General features: G+C 41.3%; 1 protein-coding gene and 1 long non-coding RNA gene across 5 annotated transcripts in view; both read right to left on the bottom strand.

Annotated features, from left to right (window-relative positions):
- The window catches only part of LOC128811727 (BEN domain-containing protein 5), a 561,665-nt gene that overhangs the window by 23,221 nt on the left and 511,984 nt on the right, over positions 1-26,460 (bottom strand). The window contains exon 1 of one of the 4 annotated variants that reach the window (XM_053985559.1): positions 7,360-7,664. The exons of 1 other annotated variant lie outside the window; for it this stretch is intronic. In XM_053985559.1, coding sequence (XP_053841534.1) covers positions 7,360-7,579 — 220 coding nt within the window. In that variant the 5' untranslated portion in view covers positions 7,580-7,664. Of the gene's footprint in view, positions 1-7,359; positions 7,665-26,460 lie in introns of those variants that run through there. 2 more of the 4 variants (XM_053985561.1, XM_053985560.1) reach the window with 2 other exon arrangements.
- LOC128811730 (uncharacterized) lies at positions 9,572-11,840 on the bottom strand. The gene is made up of 2 exons (XR_008438443.1): positions 11,605-11,840; positions 9,572-9,858 (listed from the first exon to the last, which is right to left on the bottom strand). It is a non-coding gene; the product is annotated as an uncharacterized LOC128811730 (long non-coding RNA).

Raw genomic sequence — 26,460 nt, forward strand, 5'->3', positions numbered from 1 at the left:
AGCTACTGAAGCAAATAATGTCGAGGTCTCAATGCAATTTTTCTTCCAGTGGAACAACTGAGATACCCAGTCTAATTCTGGTAGGAGTGACAGTTATTGATATGGCCACCTATCTGTAGTCAAATTTCTAATGCACATGAGGACACTCAAGTATTTTGTAACATTCTCCTTTTGCAAGTGCTCACTTATCAGCAGATTGTTCAGATCTACAGTCTTGAGTATCAGCCCAGATACTTTGCTGTAAGAAAAACCTACGTGTATTTTCTTCCTCAATTTCCATTATAAATATAAAATCTATTTTTCAGTTCAGGTGACTACAAAGTATCATCAAAAATAATTAACCAAAGGCAACATGGCTCAAACTAATACAACTAAAAACAGTCATTACTCTTTGTCAGAAGAACTCTCCCTTTCATTTAACTTTCAGTGATACTAGAACTTGGCTGCAGCACAAACACATGGAGCTGGACAATTAAGTTATGAAAAGACTATGCTGGGAAACAGGAAATCATGCTCTCTACAACACTGAGGATGGTTTTAATCCTGGATCCAATATTTACTTAAATACTGACTTGAATAATTCAAACTTTTCATCTTACTGTCCCCATCTAGCCCACTGAAGTGTTGTACAGATTTGTTAATATTTGTACAATACTCTGCACATGTCAAACACAAAGGATTACAGCTATTATGGAACAACTCTCTTAATCCTTTCTGAAACAACTACACAAATACAGCATTACCACTACATTTAAAAGAAACCCTGAAAAGAAGCAGGATGTGAAAATTTCATCCTTTAAATCTTTCCTCTGCACCTACACATGAAACTCAACTATGAGTATTACTTTTCAAAAATTGGAACATGATAAATATTTTACAAAAAATATTTATAACAAAGGCTATGTATTTCTTTAGAAGTTCAGAACCTCATTTAAAGAGATCATCAATCCCAATGACAGCTATAATTTGTCAATCTGGCTGCCCACACCAGTCCATCTGTATTAGACTGTACAACTACATTGGGACCAAACTTTGTGATGGTTTGATGATCACACAAAGCCATGGAGATGCTGCCCACGAGCTGTCCAGCAGGTAAAGCAGCAGCCTACAGAGAACACTCCAGGAAGCCTCCACAACATCTCTGCCCAAGGAATAAGCTCACTATGGAAATAGAGGGTGGATTCATGCATTTGTTCAGTTTCCATACAAAAATGACAATGTGGTTAAGCCTCTACTATTTTTAAAGAAATTATTTAAAAAACACAAATAATTGACTGACTAGCACTTAGGCAATACACTGGAAAAAATGTTTTACTGTTAAATTATGAAAACAAAAACATTAAGTTACATTTTCTCCCTTTTCGCTCCCCTGCAAATTTTAGCATATTTTAATTAGTTTTAGTTACCATAGCTACCATAAGCATACTATCTTTGAAGTCAATTTTATTAAAATCCTGAATTTCATGTTTTTACTGTATGCTAGCTGAGCTTATAAAACATTTACAAGCATAACTGATGTTAAGTGGTGCAACGTAAGTACTAAGACCACGAAAAACAACAATAGTGTAGGTCACCTGTATGTCTTTATGTTACAAAAATAAATTAGATTATTTCTGACTGTTCAGGTAAAGCAAAAAGAAAATGTGACTGAGGAACAAGCTGGTCAGCTGAGAAGGGTTATAGACAAACAAACAAAAAATGTATATTCAGAATAAGCAGGGTAACACAGGAAATGAGGAAATTAAATATAAATGCAAAATCTGGTTGCACAGATAAATCCCAGATTTTTAATTAATCTTTACTGGCAATTTATCCTGCTGATGACATCACCACTGTCATTAGGGTTACTCCAAACCACTACTTAGCAATTACAATTTTAAAAGTTCCAAGATTTTTTTGCTGCTGCCATTTAGTTTTGTGTCAATGTGCCATAATAAGGCTTCAACACTGAACAAACAGAAGTGACACCAAAAAGACCCCACAAAATTGTGGCTTTGTGGAAGTCCTTCATATCTCAGATATGGTCCTTCACTAAAATTTAGAAGAAGGGAAAAAAATCCTCCACTCTTCATCTTACATGAGTTAAAAATAAGCCAGAAATGGATCAAATACAAAATGAGTGTGAAATTTAGCTTTAAATATTTTTCATGGATACTGCCACACTTGCGTTCAGGACTATATTTAGGAGTGTGAAGTAGTTGGTTACTCTGTTATAGAAAATGATTTGCTGAACCTCTGTGTACAGCCAGCTTTTACCTGCTGAAAAGGCAAAACCACAGCAGTAGCACGTCAGCTAAGGGTGACAATGTAGGCTATGCACGTCAAATATCACAGAAAAAATTAAAAAAATTAAAAATAAAAATGCTCTTCTGAACAAATGCTGTTACTTTAGCACTGCCTGAACTGCTGGGCTCAGTTTCCCTCAATGACTGGAATGGGCCCTTGGCATGGCAAGACCTGCAGAGGCACAGGAGGTGACACCACCGTTACGGACAGCTGGACTCGCTGCTCAAGGGCAGTGACACAAAAGCTCATCCCAAGTACTCCCAAACCAGCCCAGGAAAAATCAAACAAAATAAAAAGAGCCTGTGAGGAACCACTACCAGTACTGGGAGGTTTCTTACAACCTCTTCCTGACACTTCTTTACTCGGGACAACCTTTGGGATCATCCAAGAAGCACCTGCAGGTGCTTTGATGTTTTTCCTGGTGCCCTTTCTCCCCAGGTCTCTGTCACACACCATCCAAGCAATGCATCCCAGCAGGGGACAGGCCCAGAGATTCCTGGGAACAAAGAGTCAGTTGTCCCTACCACAATGGTTCATTCACCCAGGAACATGGGATGGAGCATGGGGACAGTGGCCACAGCCAGCACCTGCTTTAGGTACTCCCTAAGCTGTCAGAATGATGCAAGGGGGAAAACCCACGGAGAAGTCCAAGACTACAGACATACCAATAAAGCTTGGATGTAAATACTACACATCAAGACAACTTCCTGACCTAAATTTTGTATATTCTTAATATAATCTAAAATCTCTTATTGCAAATTTTTCACATATTCCAGAATTTGACAAAGGGTCTTTCCTCCATGCGCTTTCCACAGCAAAGAAGCTTGGATACACACTATGAAATTGAAACACTCTCAACCTTACTCAAAACTCAGTTGTAGAATCATTTAATGTAAAATCTTTCTATGAACAGAGATTTTACATCCCTCTAAAATACATAGTAAGATCTCACCATGAGCTGCACAGGCTCAAACAAACAAAAAAAACCCCACATAACCTACTTCAATAAAAAGTGGAGCATAACATTTTATAAAGGGGCAAGAAAGCATAGGGATGCACCAGGTATTAACACACTTGCTGGGGCAGCTAAGGAATTGCTGTGAGAATCTGATGGAGATATGTTTGCTATGAAAATGTGGGTGGGAAATGTTGAGGGCAGCAGCTAGAGAGCACAATTATTTACTGTAGTCAGGAAAGAACACCTCCTAGGAGAAGACAGTCATTATTAACTTGTTAACAAACACAGCCTGAAGTAGGGAACTTCTAGAAGTCCCTGAAACTCAATTCATTTCACCTAATATTCATCACCTAGAAAAGAAAGAAAAAGCTCCAATTGAGTCATCTAAAGATCACGCTGCTATAAGATGCACATGCTCATAAATAACATTCTGCTAGTGAGCTATTAGACAAGTGTGGAAAAGCTGCAAGTGGCGTATGTGTGTCAAGGAGAGGGACCAGAAAAAACCAGCTTTGGAGCATTTTGAGGAGAGGACAGAAAAGAAGAAAAAGGAAGGGTGTGGATGATCAGGAAGACAGACTCAAGCTCTTCCTGAAAAGCTGTCTGCTATTTTTCTTTTCTCAACAAGACAGACCAGCTAACATCACCTCAAGACTGCTCTGTAGTCAAACTCCATTCTGCTGAACTCCATTTTCCATTCAAAAGGCAAGGAAAATTATTCCTTTATTAGTACATAGCATCAGCTGCTGGTAGCCAAATGGTGAACTTGTTAAGGCAAGGGACATGGACTTTAATATGCCTTTTATGGCTGGAAAGCCTAGAACTATCTGAGTCAGGTCAACCTTTCCAGTTTGAGCCCTAGTCTTTGGCTAATTTTTGATAAAGTGGAAGGTTCCCAGGCCAACACAGCCCCGCAGCTCCCAGCCATGCAGACAGGGACACAAGGGAAGGCACAGCTGCTCAGAGCTCTTCTACAGCTCTTCTCCAACACTATCACACTACTCACCACAGAATAAAAGACAACAGCATTTATCTCCACAACATACCAAGTCTCTCACAATTACCTGATGATCTCTTTTCTTTTTCATTTTTAAACTTATGATGCCTTTACAGCAGCGCTCTCTGCTCTGCAGAAACAATATCCCTCACAGCTGCATTGGCTTCCAACCATCCAATCTCAGCACAAAGGATCAAAGAATTGCTTCTAGACCCTCTCAAAAGAGGACAATTGTTTTATAAACTCTTCACACAACCAGTGCTTCAATAAAGTTTTGTATTATGGGCATAAACCTGTATTTAGGCCTGTGTGAACTCCCACATTACAAGGGTAGAAGTTTGAAAGGTATCTAAATTACTTTAGACATAATAGGAAAGGAAAACTCTTTTCAAAAGAAAACAAACATTAATATATGTTTTGTATCTGTGTTCTTTCTTTCCTTCTTTTCTTCAAGTTGCTAGAAAGGAAAAACAAATGGATCTGTTTATCAAACTATGACTAATTTCCACTGCATGGACAGTGTTTGATCAGGAAAACATATATAAAAAGATAGAACTTTGCTTATTTGAGCAGCTTTACATGCAAGAAAATTGGTTACCATTCAAATTGTAAAAGAACACTTTGCAGACTCAAAAAAAACCCCATTTTCCCCTCTTATTCTTTTTTGTTGTCTGTTTAATTTAATATCTGAAGCATAACTTTGATCCTGAAACCTCTTCCTAATGGGGAATTCTTGGGCCAAAGAAGTAAACCCTTAAAGTCATTGATGTATGGTTTGAGCAGTTAAGGGTTCCTTCCAAAAATTTCAAAATCAAATATGTATATTTTAAATATAAAAGCAACTTCATACACATTATTTACCTTATTACTAAGATAGGCTGGAAACCTTTGGAATTAAAAGTTCTGTACTGGTATGTGGAAGATTACTGTAGACTTGCAAACTTATTTTTAACTAAATAAGCAGTTTGTATAACATTACACTTGTAATGTTTGCCATCCATAAAAACGTGCCATAATCTGAGCTGGTCACTATAAATCAAGAATGTGCTACGATGTCTTCATGGAAGACCAAGTTTTCTCTACAAGGTTTTTAACTACAATAAAAACAAACATGAATACTAACATTCTGGGGAGAAATGACAACTTTAGAAGTGACCCTTGGTATAGGACCACTCTTGAATTCACCTAAGGTATTTTTACATGGTACAGGGTGGAAAGAAGTAAAGACTCGTTTGGTGTTCAGGTGAAAGTTTCCCAAGAATGCAGAACATAGATCTAGTCAGAATATATTGAGATGTGAGAGCTGTAATAAAGATACCTGTGTGTTTCCTAGTGTACCTGGCTCAACAGGAGAATTTCCTGTAGAAATAAGAATCTCTGGAAAGCAATTAGTGCAAATCACTAATACAGGTAACAAGTCCTATTCTCTGGAGGAAACAGCATATATTGGTTTGTTCTGGTTCAAGATACATGAAACAAAGAGAAACTGTACAGAAAAATTCAGGAGAGCGCATCTTGGGCTGACACCAGCCTCTGCCTGCAACAAGGGTACTGGCAAAAAATAATCACTTGCTGCTGGAAAACTGAGGCAACCTGGTGGGCTCAACATGTGAGCAAAGGTCTAATACATCTAAATATCATTTCTAAGTATTTCTCTCTGTGCTGAGACAGAGAGGAGGAACTGAAAGTGCACTGCTGCTGCAGGTCCCCAGCAGGACAGAGGAAGGTGAAGTGCAGTGGGATGCTGCCTGTGGGAAGAGGCCATGCAAACCCTGGACACTGAGATTGCTGTTTTCCATGGATCTGACAAGGAACCTGCAAGAAACACTTCACACACACTCCTCAGCCACAGACAGGGCAGCCAAAGCATGGGCTGGCACAGGACAACAAAAACTTAGCAGGAGAATCCACTCTTCTGCTAGATGGCCTAACTAGTTCTCCTGAACTTCTGGAGCTGCAAATACTCAGAAACTGGAAAAGCTTTGCAGGAAACTCATGTTTGGCTGTTCCTGGTTCTTTTGAGGTATTTGTTTATGGCCAATACTAGAATAGTATTGGCCATAAACAAATGCCAGGATAATGGCAAAAGTCACTGGTTGAGCCAGGGACAAACTGGGTCACTACCAGTCTAAACTGGCTTAGGAACTGTTAACTTTCAAAAATAAAATTAGAAAATTACCAGTTTTAGGTGGCTTTAACACCAAGTCTCTCTGTTTAGACATCAGAGCTCAGCTTTGCCTTCTAAGAGCTCAAGACTAAACAAAAGAGTTTTTTTAAGCCCATTCCATATTTGGGGAAATAGACATAACCAATACTTTGCCCAAACTGAAAAAGTCAGGATAAGAACCCAGTGTCCTCTTTGCTGCCCAGACTGGCATTTCAAATGGTCATTGAAGTCTTTGAAAAGCCTATTGGGCAAGCCCACACTAACCAGCAATTTGCTACAACCACCAAACTTCCTTTCCATGTCAACTATGACTATGGCAGCGAGGAAACTTACACAAAGTCTTCAAGGAAATACTGCCAGAGTCACTATCTGGGGTCACTATCAATGTACTAACAGCATTATCTCACCAGGGCTGAACACCTTCAAATAGCCAAAACACGGGGTTATTTCCTGGTATGCGCTTTAATTGGACCTCTTAGCTTGGAGACATTTGTTATCTTCAAACATGAAACAAACCAAACGCAGCAAGCCCACGCTTAACAAGAGCAGTACCTGGAGGTCTGGCTCCACTATTGCCTTCCAATTGGTGAAGTCACTTAAACTAACAAAGCGGACATAAAACAGCACCCCTCAAAACTGGCAACAACTGCAAACGTACACAAATGACTCAATGCACTATAAATAAGCCGTAGACAAAAACATAAACTTTTTTTTCCTTTTTTTTTTTTCCCTTTTTTTTTTTTTTTTTTTTTTTTTTGTAAGTTTCCACCGCCCCCCTCCCGGGGTACCGCGGGGGTCGCGGCTATTCTGGAAACCGACCCTTGGGCCCCCTCCCCGGGCCCGGGGCCGCTCGGAGCTGCCCCTCCCCAGCCCCGGCCCGCGCCCCCCGCCCTCCCTCAGCGGGGAGGGGGCGGCATCGCCCCCCCCGCCCGCGGCCCGGCCCGCCCTCACCTGCCAGCGCCAGGATCTGGGCCTTGTGCAGCAGCAGGCGGTCGCCCCACTCGCCGGGGCTCTCGTCGTCCTCGTCCGCCGCCTCCTCGGGGTTGCGGTACACGGTGTAGACCTTCTGGTTGTCGAAGTCCTGCTGGGAGGTGGGGCTGAAGTCCCGCACGCGGGACACGGGCAGCGCGTAGCACACGTTGTCCTCCAGGAACCGCACGAACGCGTACATGGTGCGGGGCGGCCGCGCGGCTCCGCGCCCGCCGCCGTATTGTTCCTGCGGCCGCCTCTGCGCTCGGCTGAGCGGGCCTGGCCGCGCCGCCCGCCGGGCCCCAGACGGCGCCGGCCAGGCGCGAGCAATCCAGCGCGGAGCGACGCGAGCGGGGCGGGCCCGGGCGGGGGCAGCGGGAGCGGCCCCGGCCCCGCTCGGTGCCCGCCGCACGCAGCGCCCCGCCCGCGGCCCCGCACGGCTCCGCACGGCCCCCCGTCCTGCCTGCCGCTGCCCTGCCGGGCACACGGCCCGCGCTGCCCCGGCACCTGCGCCGGGGGCACGGACCCCGCCTCCAACGTCCCGACCGTCGGCCGCGGCCCGAACCCGAACCCGGCGGGCGCCCGCGCACGGGCTCGGCCCCAGGAGGGGCCTCGGGAAGGTCTGTTTGCCCCCAGGTTGAGAACTCCGTGCACGTGTGCCGCAGAAACGGGCTTTGTTCCAGAGAATCATGGAGTGGTTTGTGCTGGAAGAGACCTTAAAGATCATCTCCTTCCAGCCCTGCTGCCCCGGGCAGGGACAGCTTCCACTGGGCCGGGTTGCTCCAAGCCCCATCCAACCTGGCCTTAACACTTCCAGGGATTGGGCATCCGTGACTTCCCTGGACAGCCTGTACCAGGGCCTCACCACCCTGACCACCCTAAAGAATTTTTTCCTGATAGCCAGTGTAAACCTGCACTCTTCCAGTTTGAAGCTGTTCCCCCTTGGCCTGTCACTGCACGCTCTTGTAATGACTCTCTCCTCCTCTTTCCTCTTAAGTCCCTTTCAGGTGCTGCATGGCCATAGTAAGGTCACTGTGAAGCCTTCTCCAGGCTGAACAATCCCGATTCTATCAGTCTTTCCTCCTTGGAGAGAGGTTCCATGGCTCTGATCACCTTTGGAGGGGAAACAGAGGGGTGACACAGCGGGATTTGTTTTGAGGGCCAGGGCAGAGCCAGCGAGTGCGGGGAAAAGGGACAGGAGGGACCTGTGCAAGGAGAGTGGATCTTTCCTGGCCAGACAACACGACACGGAACCCCACACTCATCTGCCACTTGGCAACAGCACTGGAGCATCAGCTTTTACATGAAGGTCCTCATGGTAATGCAGAGCTGCCTGCACTCCATCATTCCGTGCCCCGGGGGCTGCTGGAGGAGCACAATGCTCCCCTGTCCTCTCCCAAAAGAGCACAGAGAGCTGAGAAATGCTGTGCAGGCGTGCCAGAACAAGGGTTAGAGACGGCACAAGTTTTATCATGAATTCCCAAACTTTTGGAGACTCTTAGATACAAAGTGGATGTTTTGAGGTTCACGTATGAAGAGGGTTATGTGGCAAAATTGCTTATGGTTCAGAGCAAACTCATACTGCTGTTTCTAGCCCTGAGGTCTGTTTTACCCAACCAGACTTAGGAACAGAACAATCACATGGGGAGAACTATGTAATGTAAAAATAGAAAAAAAAAATAAAAAATCACAGAATGAGTACGAGAGAGGGGCATCACTAGTTCTTTTGTTTGCAAAACACTTACACAAAATGAAACCAAAATATTTTGTCTTTGTGGGTTTTCATATCCCTGGGCATTTGCAGTACTATCTGTGCCCATTGCACTGAGTAAACCACACTGAACTTGTTTTTCCTGGTTATCTTTTATAGACTTCCTCCTACATGGGGTCAGACCACAAGCTGGAAAACATGGAGTTCAGCTTTGACTGAGCACTGGCACAGGTTCCCAGAGAGCTGGTGGAGTTTCCATCACTGGAGGTAACTCAAAAGCATCTGGGCAACCCTTTGAGCAGGGGCTGGATTAAGTGAGCTCCTGAGGCCTCTTCCAACCTCAGCCATTCTGTGGCAGTGCCAGGAACTTTTGGTTGTGCCCAGCAGAAATCTGTCTGTCTTAAACAGCACATGAAAACATAAGGAATCTATACAGGTGTAGTTAAGCCAATGTAAGTATTTCACCAAGCTGTAAACTTCCCATACAGTAATGGCAGCTTTATTATTTTAGCAATTACAGAGTTTTGCAAATACTCCAGTTTAAGATTGGGGATTTAAATGGCAGTACTTTAACAATAAAGTTTTGCCAGACTCCTGTGTACTTAGAGGCAAATATAACTCTGCTACAAAGTATGGATGACAAATGTATTCTAGTAGTGAGTCTGCAAGGGAAATGAAGTTCCAGCAAGGGTTGTGTTGCTGATCAAACAATACCAGCTGCTGCATCACTGCTGTCTCCTCTACCTCGTGTTACAGTAGGGTACAGGGAGCTGCAGAGAGATGACAGGACAGGCTGATTGCTGGAATTACTCCATGAACACTGCTAAAACTACGTGAAGGACAATTTTGTTCTACTAAGTTCAGTGGCCAGTGAGGGATTGGGTAGAGTGTCTCCTGCCAGGATTGTATTCCCTCCACAGCTGAATTCTATTAGGGGTGTGTAAGGCTGCTGTCGAGGGAAAGGAACTCAGAGCAATGGTAAAATTGGAAATAAAAGGAAACAAGGAGACGGTCAGGATTCAAAAATTAGTTTGAGTTGGAAGGGGAGAGATCTCTTTGGGTACCAAGGACACCTGGGTAATTCATCCCAATGAAAGGAAACCAAAAGGCTTCATGTGAAGGCAGCTAGCACCATAGTGGATTTGTTGGTTGGTTGGGTGGGGCTTTTGGGGAAAAGGAACACTCTAAACTGGTTTTTGCAATATTTTACATTTGAATGTTCAATTCAAATCTTTACAGCAAAGACTGTAAAGATCTTTGCATCAGCAGCAAAAGAAAAAAAGGTCTCAAATCCTTTAGGCAGGCTGTTTCACAGTTCTCCACTGAAGGACGTTTTTGGGAACAGATAAGGGTCGGGATGATAAATGCATGTTTACTCTTGGTCCCTTGCACACATATTGAGCCAGAAGGCATTATAATGCTAAAGAATTAATAATGATCACATACATTTTTTCTTCTGCCTACAAGGAACAGTGTTAATTTCTGGCTTTAAAATCTATAAATAATGTGCACTGTGAAGCTGAGGAAATATCCATTAAAGCAGTGAATGAAACACAAGTCACTTGTCACGCCTGTCTTTTGGACCTTTCCCATTTCTCCTAATGGCTAGCCAGCTGCTTTAACACGGAGTTGAGCTTGAAGTTTAAAGGTGCAGAGCTATTTTAAAGGTGTAGATTTTAAAACTCATTGTAAAGGGAATTACTGGAACCTTACTTGATTTAAATCCTCGAACCAGTCCAGCCTTTTAGAAACAGCACAGCCCTGCTGAGAAGTAAATTGTTGTACTTTCAAAATGCAAATGAAGCCTTAGCTTAGAAAGTAATACTGTCACTCCAAGAGTGGAGAAACCACAAAGCACAGTCCCAGCCCTTGTGGGACTCCTGAGTGGCTCTTTCTTGGAACACTACTTATATTTTGCTGGTGTTATTTTTCTTGAAAAGTAAAAAAAGCGTTCAAGCAAAAGCGGACGTCCACAGCTTTCGTGTGCACTCTGTGTTTTCACTTAAAGATACAAAATGAAAAGCTAATAGTTCCAGTAAAAGTTATGCAGGTGCCAAATCTCTTCTCACAGCAAAACATTTAAATTAGGCTCATCATTCACATTATTCCATATTTAGTACCAAATTCTCAAAGGACATATTGACTTTAAATCTGCTAAAGAAGAAATTCCCATTTTCTTTTACTGTTCCAGTGGAGGTGCTTCACTGCTACCTGACTCTTCAGCAGTAACCATACATTGGACTACTACTAGGAATCCCTACACATTGAATATGTGGTTTAGAAAACTATTGTTTTCTTATGGATTTATTTGTTCTACAAGTAGTGCATTTCTTACACAATTGTTTTCTAGCTCAAATACACCTTGAAGGAAAGATATATTCACAATTTTTTGGGTAACACTGTATTGGAACAATGGCATTAAAAGTCATACAGGTTAAAGAAGGACTCAGCTAACAGGGACAAGAACTGAAGACTGTTCAAAGGTTTATATATGTTCAGACACACAATATACTCACAATCTGGCTAATTTTTATGAAGAATATGATCGGTAGAGTGGTCAGAAGATACCTCCATTCCATGGTTTGCATTTTTTATCATACAATGAAGTGCAAGACAAAGTCATTTCCATGTATAAATGAATTTTCTTCCATAAAAAGTCTCACGTACAGTTTCTAGGTGTTTTGAGAGAGAGGGTGGTTGGAAGGAAGGAATCTACTATCCAGATGGACCAGGGTAAGCATTCCAGAGGGTTGTTCCCCTTTATATTTTAAATAAATTGTAACTCATGAGACACTGTTGCCGCTCTGTGCTTTCAGCATCACAGTGATTACATATAAAAATACAAACAAATAAAAAAAAAAAAAAAAAAACAGGTCCTATTCTGCCGTGATACTAGAAGATGGATAAGAAAACATTTGTGTCCATATATAATTCCAAAGCACTCCATTACCAAGAGTAAAGGAACCTAGATTACACAGATAAATTCTGAAGATTTAATCTTTTCAGATCTATGGCCTTAAACCATCCTCAGTCCCAATTCCTCAGAGTGATCTAACTTTTCTCAGGGCTGTGGATACTAGTCAATCATCTTTTACAGTAAATTCTCACACCCTCACAGAATATTCTTTCAAAGAAATGAAACCCAAGGCACATTTCATGGATCCATTCACATAGGAGACACTTATTTCCCAGCTGGTGCATTCTGTAGCATGAAAAGGTAACAATTAAGCCAAAGTGTCCACAGGAGAAGGCACTTTTCTCACTGTTAATGACTGGCTGGAAAAACCAAGGACCAAGGAAAAAGCCAGACAGTCATTAACTGCTGAAAATTCCTGACCTAAAGGTCATTATTACTATTATAAAATTGGAAAATGAAAAAGTAATTATTTTCTTTGGGTTTTTATATGTATTTAAAAAATAAAATTCCGGTGTCTGTTGCTGTGGATACTGGTCTGTAAGGTACTTATCTTTCCCATTCTGGCAGGCTATGCAATGGATAGATCTGGGACTGGCAACCCTTCAGGAATGTGTGCCAGACTGTATTTTCCTCTTCCAAATTACAGGTTAAATATGCCCACAGAAAGACAACAGGAACCAGGAGACGCTGCCAGTCGGCACCATCTCTCCTTGGTGAGAGCAGCAATTCCCCCACCCTCACCCAGCCCTGCCTGGGAGCTACAAATGACTCTCAAACTTCGTGGCTTTCAGCTCCTACCCTCATGTGCACCATTCCAAATCTTGCTAAATTGCCATCTTTCACACTCAGGTAAAATGCTGTTTTCCATGTGATAAAGTCCTTTCCTGTGAGGAAGGCAGGGAGGGCTCTGTGTGAGCTGACTCGTGCACGGACTCACCTGTAAAACGCGTCCTTCAGGTGCCATTGCCACCGTCTGCAGAAACTGCTCTGGAGACGATACTGCTCTTGCAGCCCAAATGATCTTTATTGCTACTACCATCCACTGATGGCTTCAGCCTATATATTTTCACTCTAACTGGAGATTTTATTTGAGATTTGCCCTTTCCTATTATCAACCAGACTTTCCCCTGACTTTTGACAGGCGTTTTACTAATATGACTCTAAAGATAGCTTTACATACATAGATTTTGCACCACTGCAAGAATTTGATTCCTTCTGTACTTCTGATGAAAAAGTGACTTTCTTTTGGCAAAGACTAAACTCTTTTTGTAACCTTTGGGCTTCAGTGTAAAATATCATTACTAGACACTGTCTGTGATTATGTTATGGTTTAGACAGATCCTCTAAGATGATATTAATGACCCTTTTTCATAATATTTTCATTTTGGTTTCCTATTTTCATGTCTCTACAGCACTGCTCTGTCTTGAACAAACATTTATGTCTCATTCTGACAGGGAAAATGTTTCTGCAGAGACCTGTTCTGCTTCAGAGGTTCATACAAGTAGTGTAGGATAGACACAGAAGGAAAGGAGGTCAGCTACTAAAAATGCAGAATCTCATTTTTTTTCCAAAAAGGTACCTCCACATGCTCCCACTTTCCTTTAGAAATCTAATTTTAGCAAAAGTGTGGACAGGCTCCAGAGATGGTTCTTGCTGTTTTGGAAGGTTCTGGACAATCAGCAGCTGCAGGAATTGGATTGAGTGAAGGCAGAGTCAAAACTGCTTAAATAGATGTTTTCACAACGCAGTGCTTTTTAATTTATACTCCTGTCATATTCCTTCTAATCCCTTTCAAGACTGGTTTTATATTTCATTATAAAGTGAGTTTTTAGAAAATGTTCCCAGGACTTAGTGCTCACATCTCACTACTTCAGAAGGTAGAGTTTTCTACTTCTAATGAAAGTCACAATCAGAGATGGACCAGCTGCTCTTCTGAAGAACATCAACTAATGTGAGCACATAAAATCCTGTTGTGGAAGGCGAAAGGGAGATAACAGAGCAAGAATAATCCTTGGAATATTTCAGAAAAGTGCCTTCCTCAGCTGTGCATTGTTAATAATCATGTTTAAATTAAAAGAGCAGAAAATGAAAGCTGAAACTTCTGGCAAATGAAAGTACTCCCCGATCTAAAATCCTTCACTATGCTCTCTGAACCTCTCCACTTTAAATAAAACCAGACATCTTTATCATTTATGAGTTACAAGTGAAGCTGCACCTGGTCTGCTCAAGTAGGTGAATTAAAAAATAAAAAACAACAACACACAACAAGCCAATGTGATTTGGAAGGAATTGCTGAGACCCAGCTCCCAAAAATTCATACAAGGGGGTAACTGTGATAGACCCCTCCAAGAACTGTTGCAGTTTTTCAAAGCAGAGTAATTCCTTTTATCTCACATGATGTAGATGATTGGCATTCATCTTTGTCCCACTTACAAGGAAGGTGTTCCCTCAAAATAGAAAATGGCATAGGAAACTGATAATCCAAGAGGTGTTTGAAACCTCAAGGGTCTTCTTGCTTTGCTGGTATTTTCCACAAAAGCCTGAGCAACATCTATTCTTCAATAATATTTAACATTCAGGGGAATCTGGATCTTTTTTAAAGTGGGATCAGAAAAAAGGGCCCTTCCTAGGCTGTCCCAGAATTCCTCATAACAAAGAAAGCTTTGTTTCATAAAAAAATACCTTGCACTGAAATACCCTAGGGAAACCAGGGTTTGGGGTTTTTTTAAACAAAGACGGGAATGTTCGGATTCGAGGTTCCCTTTAAGTACTCTTCTAACATGAATATTTTTAAGGATGCTCTATCAAGTTCATGCATGAAATGTCACCCAGCCGTTAGTATATTTCTATGCAAATACAGCTGTGAAAGCTAATAACTGAAATCTGCATTTTTTCCACATTTCCAGTGTATTAAGCAACTTCTCATTCTTTCCTGTTTTGTAACTCACATTAGCCTCTTGTATCAATAGAACAAAGCTCATGTTATACTGCTTCCTGCTTGAATTCTCTGCAAACATCAAAGGTGGACATTTGAATAGTAATTTAATGTATATATTTTTATTCAGTTCAGTATACTGATTTTGTCCTGATAGGAATAAGAATTCTGCAAGATGACTGCAGAGAAACACACCATTCAGAATATGAATTGGAATATTCTTACAATGCTTTTCAGTGAGGATGGTGTGATATTAAGATTAGAATCCTGCATATAATCAGATTTTGATGCTTGTACACATAGTGTGGTATTTCTTTTCCTTTACCAGGTTTGTGTGCAAAAACACAGCAATCCAATATTTGGAACATGCACTGTCTGCAGATACTACACCATCCAAAATGATGAAAAAATAATGTCAAGGAAAATAAGAAAGTGTCTGGGGCACTCCTGCATACAAACTTTGCTAAATTCATCAGAAGTAGTTTTACTGTTCTGAAGACAGAAAATATTGCAATCCCAGTTCTTCCAGAACAGCAAGAGCAAACAGGGCTTGTGTCCATCCCTTTATTAAATCTTGGATTGACTCTTTGGGAGCTGTAAATATTTCTCTAATCTTTCAAATTCTCTGATATGATACACACAGAATTTCTTCTAAATGGCCTATATTTTCCAAATTCCCTGTCTTATTATTTACCAGTACATGTAAGAGGTAATAAAATAGAAAAGATAAGATAGGTGGGGATTTAATTAGAAGTAAAAGGAGGCACTACTGAGAATATATTACAGTATTTAGGGAACATAAATATAAGTCATACCTTCAGGTTTTATCCAAAAATGCAAGAGAAAAGACCACAAAGCAAAGGAAGTCTGAATTTTGTTTAAGGGCTAAAAGGAATCAGCCCAGTGCAGTAGCTCAGGATTCTGCTTCAATAGTTAACTGATTGGGAAGTAAGCTAATAATGCTTTAGATAAATTTTCAGTGATGAGAAGTGATGAACTGACACATTTCTTAAGAAGTAATGACAGTTCAGTAGACACCCTTATCTGTCCTGCCTCTGACATGGAGGCACTATCTAGAATCACAGAATCATGGAATCATTTAGGTTGGAAAAGGCCTTTAAGGTCATCAGTTCCAGCCATTAACCCATCACTGCCAAGCCCACCACTAAACCATGTCCCTGAGCACCAATCTACACCCTTTTAAATATCTCTAGGGATGGCAACTCTACCACTTCCCTTGGCAGCCAGTTCCAGGGCTTGACAACCCTTTCAGGGCAGAAATTTTTCCTAGTATCCAATCCAAGCCTTCCCTGGTGCAGCTTGAGACTGTTTTGTGTTGTCCTATTGCTTGTTACTTGGGAGGAGTGACCAACCCGGCTACAAGCTCCCTTATGGTAGTTTTAGAGATTGTCAAGGTGACCCCTGAGCCTCTTTCTCTCCAGGCTGAGCCCCCCCAGCTCCCCCAGCTGCTCCTTACCAGACTTGTGCTCCAGACCCTGCCCCAGCTCCGCTGCCCTTCCCTGGACTCGCTCCAGCCCCTCGATGTCACTCTTGTCATGAGGGGCCCAGAACTGGACACAGCACTCGAGGTGTGGCCTCCCAGTGCCCAGTGCAGATGGACAGTCACTGCCCTGGTCCTGCTGCCACACCATTGCTGGCACAGGCCAGGTGCCACTGGGCACACTGCCCACCTGGGCACAGCTGGCTCATGTTCAGCTCCTGTTGACCAGAACCCCAAGGGCATTTTCGCAGTGTCTCCCAAACTCACTAAAATCACTCCTGACAGCTCTCACAGGTTTCATTTGTTTTGTTTTTTTTTTTTTTTGACTCTGTTAACCATAAGAACAAGGATAGTAGCTGTTCTTGCCCTCACACCATGTAGCAAAATGAACTCAGAGGTTGGATGTAGCAAGGACTCCGGTGGACCTCAGATATCTATATGCAGCTTTACAATCCAGGAAAACTGACAGAGTTATTGCTTACCCTGCAGGGCTGTCTGAGTACAAGATCTCAAATACCATCTGTGCTCAGTGTGGAAGCTGCCAAAACCCCATCCACAGAAACCATGGAGCACACAGTGTTGTAACTCTCATCTTGCTCTGGTGCAAAGATTGAAAAAAGACACCTCCATCCTCTTACTTAAACAGCCTGAAATTCTTACCCCTGGCAGGTGCAGATACAAAGTTCTTTTCAAAACTAGGCTAAGGGAGATTTGTTTCAAAATCTACCAACAAGACCAGGAGATGTCTCCCATTTTTAATTGATAAGCTCCTTGCTGGGACCCTTGCCTGGCAAGTGAGGTGCCTGGCTTTGGTGCCCCCATCTGACTGAAGGGGTTCAGCCCTCCCACTCTGCACCTCCACTTGTAAAATCCTTTTCATCACCTAGACACACATAATTTCCTCTAGTCAAAACCCCCAGGAGAGGGATGCATCTGTCTCCCTGTCTCCTGCTCAATGCATTACACTCCAGATGAGTTCTTACTGATCACTTGTAAAGGTAAAAGCACAGCAAGTGACTAAGCTACTGCAGGGTCATGTGTTTCTTCCACTGAGAGCAAACTGCTTTGAATTTACTCACATTCATAGAATCATAAAATGGTTTGGGTTTGAAGGGACCTTAAAGATTATCTAAAATCACCTCCCTTGACCTGCTAACTGCACTGCTTTTGGTAGGTTTGGCTTTCTGGGCTGCAGGCACACATGGCTAGGTCATGTTGAGCTTCTCCTTAACCAGCATCCTCAAGTCCTTCTCCTCAGGGCTGCTCTTAATCCATTCTCTGCCCAGCCTGTATTTGTGCCTTGTATTGCCCCAATCCATGTGCAGAACCTTATTTTAAGAGCTCATATATAAGAACAGTCACTGTAAATCAGCAAATTTGCAGAACACTTGTTATTCCCAGTAATTTCTTTAGGGGTCTGTATTCTAGAGAGAAAAGTATTGCTGAAGTGGGAAGTAAAAAATGTAAGTAGCAATTAGATTTTCTCTTAAATACTCAAATAGCTCCAAGGTTTTGTTTTCTCTAAAAAATATTCTCAGTGAGTGTATTTGGTGCTCTTGCAGCACATGGCATGTTTCAGCTTCTTTGGGGATTTAGGATTTAGTTTTTTGTACCTTCAGATTTTAAGGCAAATGGAAGTGGGAAAAAAAAGTTTACATATGAATGTCTTGCTTTAATTGTTTTACATTTGATTGTGGTCCTTTCTCAAATAGCAAGACCAATATAAATGCCATGCTCAGGAAGATTAAGAAGAAAACTAGAATTCTCTCTGTCTTAAAATTTTGCCTAAAATGGCAGCTATGTCTTTGAGATGCTATTTAATTAACATCAGAGGAAGACTGTCAGTAATCAGTACTGCTGAGTGGTTTATTTACTTGGAAAAAAATATGGGTTGCAGTGCTTAACTTTCATCTTTTAAGTTTAGAAGTTTTGGTACCAGCGATATAATTTGCAAAGTTATCTCTAGGCAATTAAAATATATTCTATCATTTAACCTTTGGATGATGTATAAATATGCATAGACACTCCTACAAGGCAATTTGTCTGCCAATCTGGAAAATGCTAACGCTGTAGTCAATAAGTCAACAGTCTGCAATGTTAAATTATGAAATCAGAAAGAAGTGCAGTTGGCATTCAATCCAGATATAAAGATCCTAAGGATTTCCAATTTTCTGTGTGGGACAATAAATTTCAAAGACGACTGTATTCTGCCCCAATAATCACGATCTGCACAGCGTGTTCAGGTATTGTTGGAGAGATTAAAACCACAAAAACAGAGCAGAACAGCTCAGCATCAGATAATCACAAGCAATTCCGTGTCAGCAACAGACAGCTGGAGACATATGCCAACAATATTGTAAAAGTGGGAAAATGGAGATTTCGTGACAGCAAGGACGTGGGTTTCATACATTAAGCTAAGTTTCAACCCAAAACATTAAAATTGGTGTTCACAAGGAACAGCTCTCTGTCACAGTGTTCAGAAAGTCTACTATTTAGCATAAAAACTATGAAAAGCAAAATTAGGCAGAAGAAGATATTTGTTTCTCTAATATTTTGCATGTTGAGCACATTTGATTTCAGTGTTATCATGGACAAAGAGATCAGACTATTTTTTGCCTGAACAGCTGAAAGAGCTGTCCAGTTATGGACCAGACAAATGATTTGTGAGAATCTTGTGTGGAGAAGCATTTAGATGGAATTTTATCTACAAATATTTGTCTAAAGATTTTTTCTTCCAAGTACAGTTTAAAAGAAAATGAACGCGTCTTGACCTAACTTGAGTTATTCTGTTTTTCACTTTCCCTTGAGTGTCAAGTGTCCCTGTTCTTCCCTGATACTCATTCCCATCTATCCCTGCTTTTGTCTTTCACTTTTTAAAATTAAACATCTACTAAGAAGTAAGTCCAAGAATAAAGCCTGAAAAAATCCTATTATATTTATTGCTGTGAAGCAGAAGAGAGTGCAGGGAAAATACTTAGACTTGTGAAGCAAAAAATAATCTATCTTTCCACTGGTTTCTCTCAGAGCTTCCCTTATAGACCCATAAAATCCTTTTCTTTCTTTTTACTGTAGAAGACCATGTAAAATCAAGATAAAAAAATTCAAGGCTCTGAACCCAAAAAAACCCAAGTTTCCTATTTTCACAAAGAGTTCTCAGAAAATCCTTTGTATGTTGGATTTCTTGTAAAAATGGGAAATAGCTTGAAAATATTAATGAGGAAGTAAAAATTGTTCTGATGAGTTCACTTCCCCTGCGTCTGAAGAGCAGTTTCAAAGTGATGTTTTATGGAGGTGGCTGGGCCTGAATGTTTTCTGATTTTACTGTTCAAGCCTTGCCTTTGTATCTCAAGTGTTTTGTCCTGGGTTCTCACCGTAATTCCTGAAGCTGTGACTCTCAGAGAGGGTAATGGAGACAAGTGGCTTGTGAGGAAACTCAGGCCCAGGTCCCCGAGGTGTTTGTATTTTAGGACTCGGAGCCTGGTGCAGATTGAAGAGTGATGTAATGCTTCAGGCACCGCTGAAAGTTTGAAAAACCAATGCAATAAGAGGCGTCAGCGGGGAATGGCAGATTGATTGCAACATCTAATGCCAAAAAGTTCTGGAAAGAAGAAAAATGTAGTCTGAGTAAAAGAAATAAAGAAGAAAGGAGGGAAAGGATAGTAAGAGCTTGCACGCCTCCGGCAACTTGCCTGCAGATCGATGTGCATCGGGGACAATTAATCAAGCAATTCTTATGACTGGCTTTTTACATTGGTGTGTAAACTTTGATGATGCTGTTCAGTCCAGATCAGCAGGTTGGATTGACAGGATCTACCCTAAAAATCAACTTTACTAAAATTTGAGTGGCTTGATGAAGCTCATCTTTTGGATCAATGGAAGGCCAGCACCTCCAGATGAGAGATCGCCCGTCAATTTAGGGTAGGAAGGACCATTCGCTCCTGAAGTGATTATTGGTTCCTCAGATATGGAAAACAGACTGGACACATGGTGTTGGTGTGGCTGAAGCAATATAGGGTAAGTTTTAAACTACACCTTCTCCTTTCCCCACAGATTAATACCTCAGTTTGTGTGGTAGCTTTTTTAAACAGACAAGAACAGAAACGCCTGATTTTGGGATATAGTGAACCACACTCTGAACCACAAACCTGTGTGAACAGAGGCCCAAAGCCTCAGCATATCTAATCCTGAGAAGTTCACAGAGATACAAAGATGATATTCCAGCCCCACAGAGCCCATGCACAGCACCCATCTGCTGTCACAGCATGATGTGGCTGCAACAATCTGATGATTAAAACCTGTTTTAACTTGTGTTTGGGGTCGCTACCATGCAAAATGCATTACAGCAGCCTCCATGCTCCTCTCCAGCTGGAGAACAGCCCATCAGATCAGCACTGCTGGAGGAAAACTAAAGCCACCTCACAGTCTCACCTTACCCAGGCCAGAACACTGACTGCTGCAAAAAACATGAATCAGGAGTAAAACAGAGGGCTGAATACATTAATCAAAATGATCACTGTTGCAAGATCTGCAAAGAACAAAGAAAACAAATCCAAGGAAAGTTAACATTAGAAACCATTTGCAAGGCTGCACAAGTCAGCTAATGAAATAACTGTCAATTGTAGACACAAACCTTTTGTGCTTTCACACAATTTAAATATAAAGTAATTTGCATTCAGGTATCCAAGTCTCCCTGAAAAAAAAGATTAACAATAGGATTCGCTTTCTTTCTACAACCTTTTTTTCTCCCCCCCTTCCCCCCAGGGGTGGCTCTGATAAGGTCACCTTATTAATGCAGATCTCTGTTTTTCAGAAAGCAGCCAGGAGTTTAACTGTTTCACTGTGAAATGATCTATGAGATGAGAACAGTCCATTTTTTATCCTTGATTGATCATTTCAGCATATATAACAGCAAATCCTAAGGGACACCACTCAAATCCCTGCCTCAGAATGACCTAGAGACTCAGCTCTAAAAAGTGTTGCGCTCCACTACACAATCCTTCAGCGTTTTTTCTCAACTTTGCATTTTCCACTGAACATAATAAAGTTGCCTTGCATCATTACAGTTCTCTACAGAAAAAAAAAAAATCTCATAAATAAGTAAAAAGTTTTTAACGGCTGAGAACTGGGTGCCACTACAGCCTGCTGAGGAGCTGAGCCATCAAGCAGTTAATGCCTTTTCCCTAGACACAAAGGCAGGAGCAGGTCTATGATCTCAATTCAGGTGTCACGGCTTCTCATTTCCTTCCCTGGCCACCAGACACCTGTTTCCCTGCTCTTAATAGCCTGTGATGGGAACTGCCTGGTGCCAAAATCACAGGCTCTGGCTCCTGTATGATGAGTTGAAAATAAAGCGCTTGCCCTTTATTTTTTTTTTAGTTATTTACTGTGTCTAAGCTTTATCTCAATTCCATTGTTGGGTTATTCTTCTCCATTCTGTGTGCTTCCAGCCAACTAATCTTCATTTTGCTTTTTTTGATGACTTTATGCTGACATGTACAGAGACCTTAAATAAATCATTACGATTATAAATAGCAATGGCTGGATTACAAAGGATTCTGGAACACTTGTGATAGTAAATTAGCAGGCAGGCAAACCTACAGCTGCCAGCAGCTGATGTAATATTTTAGAGAATTGTTTTCTAGATTGCGTAAGGGAGAATTGTTGTCCTTTGAGCTTCGTTCTCGGTTTCTTTCAATCTGTCAAACAGTTCAACAATGTGATGCTCACACAAAGTTCACAGAGAAACAGCTTATAAATCCCAAATATCATACACACAGACTGGGGAAAATGCAAGCCTGTCTAAGGCTTCACAAGCTGGAATTTAGGGAAAAAAAAAACTCCACAGAGATACCTGTCTATTGCTAACAGCACCCCTGAACAGATAGATATTATATCCACAGAAACAGCTACCACATCAAGGAACATTTGCACAAATTTCCCCCTTTTTTCCTTCTATCCTTTCTTCATAAACATCAAACTCCAACAGGCTATTGTATTATAATAGTGCAGCCTGTAAATTCCTGTAATCAACTGATGGAGCAACATTAATTATGGAGACTTTGTACAGGCCACATGCATCTTTACATCCCTTTATAAAATGCTGACACATTCCCCATCTAAAAGGGATTACAATCACAGAGGATGATCCTGCAAATGCCTACTATTGAATGGAGCATTTGCTATCATGAGTAAGCCCACTGAAGCTACCAGAAACTCACATGGCCAGACAAAAAGCTCTGATTCACACATATGACTAACAGAGGTGTTTAGACCACAACATTTTCTATCTGACTATGCTTTTGCAGACTGAGATTTAGGGGGCTGATGCTTTCAGACTTGAGAATCAGTCTAGGACAGCAGGTTGTCTGTGAGATGACGCAGGTAAGAGGTGCAAGAAGAGGTAGTGGGTGCCCCCAGAAATAAGCTTAGAGAAGGAAGACAAAATTTGAGAAGCTGTGTCAGGAAGGCATCAGGTATTTATGTTGTAATGATTATGAAGTTGAGATGGGAGGGGTACACAACGTGGAAGGGATACAGGAGATAATAGCAGAGATGTACTAAAGACAAGATTTGGATTAGGTGGGATTTAGCAAGCAGGGACAGAAGGCTCAGCGCTAATATCAAGAAGATGGGAAGCAATAAAAGGATTCAAAGAGCAAGAGGCTTAGTTGTGAGCAGCAGGAGAAGTGATTCTTAGCCAATCCATTGCACTTTGGTAGTAGCTGTTGCTCAAAGGCAGCATACAGAAGGTGACGTCCACACAAAAGTCTCATAAAATCCCTGATTACAGCACAGAGTCGGGTTCCTGATCCTGTGCCGGTCTGGCAGGCGAGTCTGTGGGGTGAGTCATGCAATGGAGCAACCTTACAAATACCATGTGAAAGTAGCTCATCTAGAGAGCACCCTGAGATGGAATGCCCTTGAATTGAAAGGAATATGTTGTTCCTTGGCACAACATGTAACTGCCTTTCACTTGTCTCATTTGTAGAGAGTGATTTTAGTCTTTGGCAGCGAGAGTGGCACATGTTGGAGGTGTTTTGCCTAAGGTGTGCTATTTCATTAGCTGAATGTTGCTTAACAAAGCCTCATTATTTCAGAAGGCACACTGTAATGAATTATTTGCAGGTTATCACTGATGGATACATAAAATCCACTGAAGGCATCAACTGTCACTCAGCAATAGCATGGCCTGAATATTTATTACCTTTTATTTACTTTATGTGTATTCTATATCATGGACAGGTAAGAATTCTAAGACACGTTAAAAATCGCTTTCACTGATAAACATCCACAATGTTAAAATCAATCTCTTTTCATCCCCACCCAAAACAAAGCAATTCTCTCTCCTCCTATGCCCCTGTATTAGTAAAGGCCTGAGTTTAGGGAGAGTTCTTGCTACAGTGCCTCGTCTTGGGCAACTCATATTCTCCCAAAAATGCCCCTAAAAAATCACCATTAGCATGCAATGATCCAAGGACAGAATGAAGCAAGAAAGCAAGATTAGTGTAACAATGATTAGCTTTAGTGTAGAGCATTATAAGGTCAAATTTCTGGTTGCTGGTCTATTTTTACAGCACAGTGTAACTGAGAAAGGGGCTGCTGACTATTCTCAGGTTTGTGTTAAGGCTCTTGGTATGCCCAGTGGGGATGAGAGCTTTCCCAACAGCGTGACACCACACAGGGCTGGCTTTACCTTAGTTTTCCATGATAAATTCCTTCCTGTTGAATATTAAAGATATAACTTCAATCACAGACTATGCAAATATTGATGACATTATTCTGAAAATCTTATACTTCCCAAAGTGATTTTTAAAGGTTATTAGTACTTGAAAGTTGAGGGTCTTTGGGATTACATTATCTATGTACAGCAACTTTGGGATGACATGCCAAAGAGAAGTATGCCTGGCAAAGATGCAAAAAAAACAAAGAGAAGATTTTAAAATTACTTTAAAATACAACTTGAAGCCACAAACATGTCCCTTTTAAGAGAAGGAATGAACACTTGTCTTCTATTTCGCTTTTTAAAGAATAAACCAAATGAGAAAGGGATTGAGATCTCAAGGTAGTTCAGAATAATGGTAACACTGCAGCTAAAGGGTTATTACTCTTCACTTTGCAGCAACATGGACTTCCATAAACATGGGATGACAGGTACAAACCCAGGACTGGCAATAGGTCAGAACACAACAAGGCTACAATGGGGAGTGCTCAAAGCAAGTCTGGATCATGAAATATAGAGCTCTCTTGCAGAGACAAGGCAGTTGGAATAGCTGCACGTTTTGTAATAAAACACATCATCTGATTCACATTTCTATCATCGGGTTTTTTTTTGGTTTCATTTGTAATTTGCATTAAATATCCTGAGTTGAGTCTGGATTTCACTGAAGTAAATAGACTAATTTTTTTTAATGACCTTCACCTGCTGCTTATATACTGGTCTCGTAGGTCCAAAAGGGATTTGAGGATAAAGGAAAATATAAAACCAAACCAAATCAAAAGAACAAGCCTAACTGGATTAAAAGAAATAAGCCTATATATCCTGTCCTCAATTATTGACAACTCTTTGGATTATTACTTCTGAATTGAAGTTGACATGCCCCCATGTGATGCCATAAAGCAGTTTAAATCTGATACAGAAATTTAAGGGCTCAACTCCTTTCTTAACATAAAACTAGAGTGTTTTGATTTGTTGGAACTCGGGCAATTAGTAATGATACATTTGCTGACAGGTCTTGAGCAGGAACAATCACAAACACTGTGCACTCGGTACAAGATTTATTTGTCAGAGTGCATGCTTTTTAAATCTGAGTAAAAATGGATTTTGTAAACTGATTGAGATTAATTAAAGGTATAACTCAGGGAAGGAAAAAAAATGACTCACTGCACATTTATTTTCAGATCATTTTTCACTGGAAAGTTTGCAGGTCTAACGAGCAGAAGCTACTGACACAGTGTGCAAATGGTTCTGCTTTCACATCACAGGAGAGGGATTTTTTTCTCATTTTTCTTTCCTTGGCTTGTCTGAAAGCCAGGTGTCCAGTCTGTGAGGTTCCTGCCAAGACACCAGGGAAAAATGTGTGTTTCTGAGCAGGAGCTGACCTTACCTACTTCAGGAAAGAGTAAGAGTATGATTCTGGGAAAATACTCTCTGTATGAAATTTCTCAGCAGTCAGGAGGCAAATATAGAAGAGCTTAAAATATAAATTTGCTCATGTATTTTTTTAATGCTTGAGTCTATAAACACCAAAGAAGAAAAAGAAAGTGATGTAAATTATAAAGGCTTCAGCAAGTGGTTGCAGGCTGCAGTGTCCCAGTGTAAGCCTATGGATTTAGCCACTTCCCCAAAAGGCTTTTTGTACAACTGCAGCTTTCATTGTAATTTAAAACAAAACAAGAAAACAACCCCAATATATTTGTATTTCAGATGATTCAGGTGCTGTAAATTGACACCCCAGGAAGGACCTGAAGTGACACCCATGCAGTTGTGTCCCATATCACTGTTCCAGCACAGCCTGGTGCAGCTGGCGAGCAGGGCCCAGCCCTTGAATCCCTTACCCAAACCCCTGCTTTTTCCCTGGAGAAGCTGGGGAACAGCTCTCCTTCAGCACACATCTTTCACACAGGTGGGCAGGACCCCTAAGCCCCAGAAGCAATAGTGCCATAGAACCTTATAGCAGCAGCAACCTGATTTTTTTATTGCAAGCAAGAGCAGACATTCCACCACCTTCCTGGAAGGAATATTTTCTGTGGGACAGCACAGGGAAGTTCAGCGAAGTGACTTGGAGGGGTGAAAGGCAGGGACGTGGTCCCTGGGAGAGATGCAGTGGGAAGTGAGTACCAAACCAGACAAAACATGCAGTGTGAAACCAAGCAGAAATTTCAGGACTTAACATGATACTGTGAAACATCAAAATTATCAGTTGTGCCCAGACCTAACAACAAAATATTATTTGTCAAAATATTGAGCAGAACTTCAATGTAAGAATGGGCATCCAGAAACAAAATGACATCTTTTAAA

The sequence above is a fragment of the Vidua macroura genome, chromosome 9, assembly GCF_024509145.1.
Source record: "Vidua macroura isolate BioBank_ID:100142 chromosome 9, ASM2450914v1, whole genome shotgun sequence".
Lineage (NCBI taxonomy): Eukaryota > Metazoa > Chordata > Aves > Passeriformes > Viduidae > Vidua > Vidua macroura.